Genomic DNA, 6,568 nt, shown 5'->3' on the forward strand with positions numbered 1-6,568 from the left:
TCAGCTGCGGCGATCGGCCCCGTTGTCGTTGGGCGGCGTGGCGAAGAGCGTCGGCGCGTCGCGGCCGCCGAGGTCCATGGAGGACTTGGCGGAGGCGGGCGGGGCGGCGAAGCGGGAGGAGAAGTCGCGGAAGGCGGCGTGGTCGCCGGGCTCGGGGGTGGCGCCGGGGCCCTCGTCGAAGTTGAGCGCGTAGCTGAGCGCGTCGTAGTTGAGCTTGCGGCCGAAGTTGGTGTGCGGGCGGGGGCCGTTGCCGTTGCGGCCGAAGCGGCGGATGAAGGTCTTCCAGCGCGGGCCCGCCGCCAGCTCCGACCACTCGCGCACCTTGAGCAGCGCGTCCACGCCGCCCTGCCACCAGCTCTCCTCGTCGGGCGCGGCGGCGCCGATGCGCTGGTGGGAGAGGGAGGAGGAGGAGGAGGAGGTGGAGGGCCAGCAGGGGAAGCAGCAGCAGCGGCGGCTCCGGCGCGCGAAGAAGGCCGCCTCCGCCTCGTCTGCGCCGCCGCCGTGGTCGGGGTCCATCATCGCGCCGCCGAGGCAGGCCGAACCTGTGTTGGGGTTTCTCTGCGAATTGCGGATGTGGGTGTTTTTGGTGTCTCTCTCGTGCTGTGTACTGCGCCGTGTCGTGCGAGGATGTGGCGTGCGGGTTTTTATTGGGAGGCGGTTTGGGTGCGGGCGCCGTGGGTAGGGGTTGGGTGAGGTCAACGGTAGGCGCGGCTTGGCTGACGTGCGCCGGAAACCGCGGGGCCGCCTTCCAACGTTCGCCGGATAGGAGAGATCTCTCTGACTGGCTGCCACGCTTGCTTTTCTTCCTCTCCTTCTCCCACATAAGCAAAGCGTCCAGGCCGTGTTTAACATCAACCTGTAGTTCAAATTTTTTTCGACATTGACGTGTAGTCCAATTGAGAGCAGTGTTCGTGCGCCGTCACTTTCAAGCTCACATCTCACTATCCCGAATATGCGATATCGCTACCTATACCCTCCGATCCATATTATTTGATGCTAAAAATGAATGTATCTACAATTAAAATATATCTAGATGCATCTATATTAGCATCAAATAATGTGGATTAGGTGCTATGTTTTTTGGTTGCCGGGCGAGCTACGACCGAATAGATCTCACTGTTAGCGGGTAAATGGGGTCGGCATTGCTTGATCACATCATAACGGCCTTAAACCGATCTCAATGAGCGGATAGATGAGGTCGGTATCTTACTATGGTGCTTATCCTTAATTCTTTGCCCTCATCGTAATCGCCAAGTGGTTCAGTACCAATGTCCACCTTATTCTCCTCCAACATACACATAAAACGTAGGAATCGTATACAAATTGAAGGTACATGATTGACTTTCAAAAAACTAAGAAGTATGACCAATTCGACACAATTCAAGAAAAAATGGGAGAAATTTTACCTCACGGGCCAAGGGTCAAACATGTTATAGGCGTCCCCAATGGTGTTGCAAGTCGATGAGGCGCCCGCCTCGTGGTTGTACCTTATTCTGCTTGGGTGTTCCGGCCAACATGGATTTTGCCCGCCCCTACAAGGCGCTGCTTTGCTTTCGTTGGTGGCCACCCACCGTTGCTACGGAGCTCACTTGAGCCATGGTACCGCTACCTTGTACAACGTGGTTGCCCTGCCGCTTTCGCTTCGCCAGAGAGGCAGTAGGATTGAGTGTCGCACTCGGGACATCGCCGACGGAAGGGGGGAGGGGAGACCGACATCGGCGATGGGGAAATTCATAGGCACGAAACTAAAATTTTCGTCCTATCTATCGGGGGTGCGGGAAATGCGATCCGCAGGGAATTTCTAACGCAGCCGATAAATAATTCCGATCCAGGCCCAAAATCCAGATATCCGAGATAAGTTGCTTTAAGTTTTTCCGTCAACCCCGTGACTCTGTTCTCCAAACAAGATGCTGCCAGTGTGGTGCTAGTCACACAAGTTTTATCAAAAGGAAATGGAATGGATCAACGGATTGGAAGGACAGCGCGGAAGCAGAGGGAGGAAGCTGGACTCGGCGGCCGACGCTTTCTCCGGTGTGGGTGACGGGGAGCGCGATAGATCTCGCCGGTTGCTTAAGCTACAGTTGTTAACAACGGCGGGCCAAGTCCTCTACGTGCCATTTGCGTTGCGCGCGTCTCTGCGGTTTCGCCAGCACGAAGTTTTGCAGCTACTCGCCGTCTGGCTGCACTGGTGCCAATCACACATCTGGCAGCGTCGCTGGCGTGTTGTACCTGTACGTGCTCATGTTTTAAGGAAAGCAATAATAGCAAGCGTTCTGTCGTGCTCTATCACCCCACAATTAGCTGTCTATCTTTGGGTGCTAATTAGTAGCCAATTGGGGTTCCTTGTAGCGGGTGGCTGGAGCTACTATAAATCAGCAAAATCATTTCTAATATTTTAGATGGTAGAGAAATGTTTCTTCTATCTAAAATAGAAAATATTATTCTTATATCTAAATCTAATTTGCATCGATGATATAAATCCAAAATTCAGCACAAGATGAATAACTGCAATTTTTGCGCGTGCAAGATTAAGATAACTTCAAAATAACTAACATATTACGGAGTACAAGATATATATTTAGCGTTCGTCAATGGTTTAGTTCCAACTGTAGCTGACGGTATATAGTTCAGATAAATATTCAATATTATGGGCACATCTAGACAAATATCTGAACACGGCTATCGCGTATTCTGTTTTAGATTGATCAGGTAACCTCAGAAAGAGGAATAGATCGTGGCACCTTTCGTCTCAAATAGAAGGTCGGCAGGAGTCCAACGTTAGAACAGTTCCGAATATGGATATGGACTGATGTTCACTGCCGTTCACGCTTGGATAAGATCGATCGCTCAGCACTGGGCCACAACAGCAACCGATCCATCTTGAGGTGCAAGATAACGATTGGCTATAGACATACCGTACACTATCGCTGGCATAGAAATCATCATCATCATCATTGACATAATAGAGGTACGATCATTCCAAACCAAAACGCTGTGGGTTCCTGTATGTTTCGGCGGGCTTATTACTACGACTTGAGGTATTTTTTCCCAGATCAAAAGCCGAGTTCATATTCCGTTGAAATTGCCTCCCGAGGTCCCGCGAGAGGTCTAGCATGTACGGTTGCTTCCAAGAAATTCAGCTGCAACTCTCGACAGGTCGCAAAGTCCAAAATAGCAAAGGGGATTAACGCGCATCTGAAACACACGGAATGGACACGAACAAGAACAGGCATTTGCACCTTCTCGGTGGGAGTAAATTAGCCGAGCGCGTCACCCGTGTTAGGGCATGTACATTGGTTTAGACGGATGCTGTCTGTAATACTATTCCATGTCATCTATAGACAATGATACGCAGACAGTAGTATACTGATAGTACGTCCGTAAGTTATCTATTTTTAATCATAGCTAGATGTGAAGTATAAATTATAGCATACCCTTCGTAACAACAGAAAATGGTGTCTGTAGTCATGCTGTAAGAAGTCTACAGACTGTCTGTAATTTTATAGACAACCTCCTTCTCTCTCCTCATTCTCTTTCCTCCACATCACCAAAATCACCTATAACCACCTCTTACAGACAGCTGAGTCATCACCATTGTACATGCCCTTATGGCATCAGCCGTGATGCGAAGAAGAAACGCGGAGCTTAAGGCTTAAGCAAGCGAGCCTTACATTGATGTTTTGCATGCGCGGGAGGCCTTTGGACAGAATTGGAGATGGAGTAGCATTCTTGAAGCCCATTTCTGGGGTATTCAACGAGGCCCCAAAAAAAGGCCATGGGATCACCAGCAGTGTGGCAAGACCGTCCGTTGAGAAAATGCCCAACTGGGGGTGGAAAATGCACACGCACAAAGAAGCCCAACAGGCTGCAGCCGCTGGCGGCGGGGAGAAGCCTCCGGGTCCGGGGCGACTTTGATCGCAGGAGTTTGCAGTTGTCTCTCCGTCCGTGGGTCGCGGAAAAGTTTTTTCTTTTTTTTTTTCCTTTTCTGCGAAACAGCACAAACTCGCTCACACATACATACACTTCTAGCAGGGAACCAAACAGGCCCTTACATCTATAAATCCACGTACACTCCGCCCTATAACACATGCGAAGACCAAGTTAAAGAAACTGATTCAGTGAGTCTTGAGATTGACGAACACAAGAAGTTCTCTCTGACGTGTGGGTGTGCCTGCCTACTCACTTTGGTTCTGTTAAAAAGATCGACGGTCTAATCACCCATCATTCCTGCAGCAAACTACTTTTGTGAGATACTGTTATAACATATTTAGCTAGGTAATTTATTTTGATCTCTCTTAGCATTAATACACAACTATTCACGTCATTAAAATTACCCCTGATTACTGTGGACAATTGAATATTGCATACATAAAAATATATTATTTTTTAGATAAAGGGAATATATTAATATCAAAAGATACCAATTACATCTAGTCTCTGCAACAATACCCCACCCTAGTGGCAGCACAGATGCACACAACTAAAAAGGAGAAAAGAAAACTAAGAAACAAAAGTCCCGCTACAGTATTCTAAGCCTAGTAACAGCAATACATCCACCATCAAGACAACATCTGAAATATAGACTCTCCAAAAACGACGTCTTCAAGAAGGAAACAGTGCACCAACACCGTCGTCGCCCGATCAAAGATCTTAGGTTTTCATCCTGAAGATAGTCCCCGCTCTCAAAACAATGCCTCCAACAAGGTCATTGGCAGGCACAACCAGTTAAGGCCAGACCTTGGGTTTTCACCCTGAAAGGTAGGACTCTGAACTTCACATGTGTTGCCGCCCCTACTTTCATACCACTAGTCCGGAACACCAAACAAGTCCCTCAACAGTGTGGAGACTTGAACCTCCATTAGCTAGTCCTCCGATCCGACCTTCATGATATTCTCTTCTTATGACTTCACCATGGATCAAAATGTCACTTGATGTCAACACAGAATAGAGGTTCGCGCCGCTCCCTCCAGAACCAAACGGCTGGAATAAAAACATGGGTGCGCACGACCGAATATCACCCGATCTAGCAAACTCCACGCAAAAGATACACTGTTCCATTCGCCGGCGGCGCCTTCCAGAACTCAACACTCCGGCCAGATCAAGAAGAACAGACCTTGGGAAGGTCTCCATCTTTGCGCAAGAGAAACCCTAGGACCACCACCTTCAAACCGCGAAACAGACGAGCAGGCCCCCTCGCCGCCATCTGCTAGCCAGCGAAAACGAGGGCCCCAAAGAAGGCCATGGCATCACCAGCAGTGTGGCAAGCCTGTCGGTTGAGAAAATGCCCAACCGGGGGTGGAAAATGCACACGCACGAAGAAGCCCAACAGGCTGCACCCGTTGGCGGCGGGGAGAAGCCTCCGGTTCCGGGGCGACTTTGATCGCAGGAGTTTGCAGTTATTTCTCCGTCCGTGGGTCGCTGAAAAGTTCATTTTTTTTCCTTTTCTGCGAAACAGCACAGACCCACACGCTCACACATACATACACTTACTTCTATAAACTCACGTACACTATACCCTATAAACACATGCGAAAGAGCAAGTTAAAGAAGCCGAGCAAGTCTTGAGATTGACGACGCGTGGGTGTGCCTACCTACTCACTTTGGTTCTGTTGAAAAGATCGACGGTCTAATCACTCAAACTACTTTTGTGTGATACTGATATAACATATGTAGCTAGGTAATTTGTGGAATAATTTATTTTGATCTTTCTTAGCATTAATACACAACTATTCACGTCTTGAAAATTACCCCCGATTACCGTGAACAATTGAATATTGCATATTTTTATACATAAAAACATATGTCTTTCACGCGGTAGAGTTTTTAAAAGATCTCGCTGCACGTGCGAGGTATTTTCTAGTAAATAAATAATTTAGGTGGTCATTTTAGATCTCATTATAGAGATGCGCTAAGACCACGCCTAACCTAGAGTCACCCTTTAAGACGAGGGCCACATGAAGCATGAGACACGAGTTTGTTCATGCGGAGCGGTGCACCGGCTGCTTGCCACGTCGTGGTGGCACCAAGCCACAGGGCGTCCACGCACTCAAAGCAACCCACATGCACACGGTAAATTTCTTCATGGACCCGCGTGATGTTGTTTTTTCCCCAGACGTTTACCTACAACATAAAAAATGGTGCGCAACAAAATTAAAAGAAAGTGCATTGCCGAACCAAGGCGGTTCACTGTCAATAAAAGGCAGTGCACTACTCGGGCACTGCATTCTCGCTGAAAAAAATACACATGCACTCCACTGCCCAAGCGAAGACAATGCACTGCCCAATCAAAGAAAGTGTCATTTTTTTGTGGAGAACTACTGATATGAATCTTGTGTTGAAGATTTCGACGGCACAAAAAAATTACACTTGTATTAGCCTTTTACATTTTTGAAGAAAGAAAAATTATTTTGAATATGAATCTAATTGGAATGTAAAAAATAAATAGAATTTAGAAGCTTGTTGTTTGTGCTTGAATGAAATTCCACAAGGAAATATATTTTTTAGAAGTTATTTAAAAGTATTTCCTAAAATAGAGTTTTCATAAGATTTTGGTTTCAAAGTATTTTAA

General features: G+C 47.7%; 1 protein-coding gene across 1 annotated transcript; it reads right to left on the minus strand.

The window, feature by feature from the left end:
- Nucleotides 1-602, minus strand: LOC124690649. The gene has a single exon (XM_047224008.1). The coding sequence runs from the start codon at nucleotides 517-519 to the stop codon at nucleotides 1-3; it is 519 nt and encodes a 172-aa protein (XP_047079964.1). The 5' UTR covers nucleotides 520-602.
- Nucleotides 603-6,568: the final 5,966 nt, after the last annotated feature.

This window comes from Lolium rigidum, chromosome 2 (genome assembly GCF_022539505.1).
Source record: "Lolium rigidum isolate FL_2022 chromosome 2, APGP_CSIRO_Lrig_0.1, whole genome shotgun sequence".
Lineage (NCBI taxonomy): Eukaryota > Viridiplantae > Streptophyta > Magnoliopsida > Poales > Poaceae > Lolium > Lolium rigidum.

What these genes read in the sequence shown, in the direction of transcription:
- LOC124690649 (XM_047224008.1), bottom strand. Translation starts at nt 519, where the DNA reads ATGATGGACCCCGACCACGGCGGCGGCGCAGACGAGGCGGAGGCGGCC.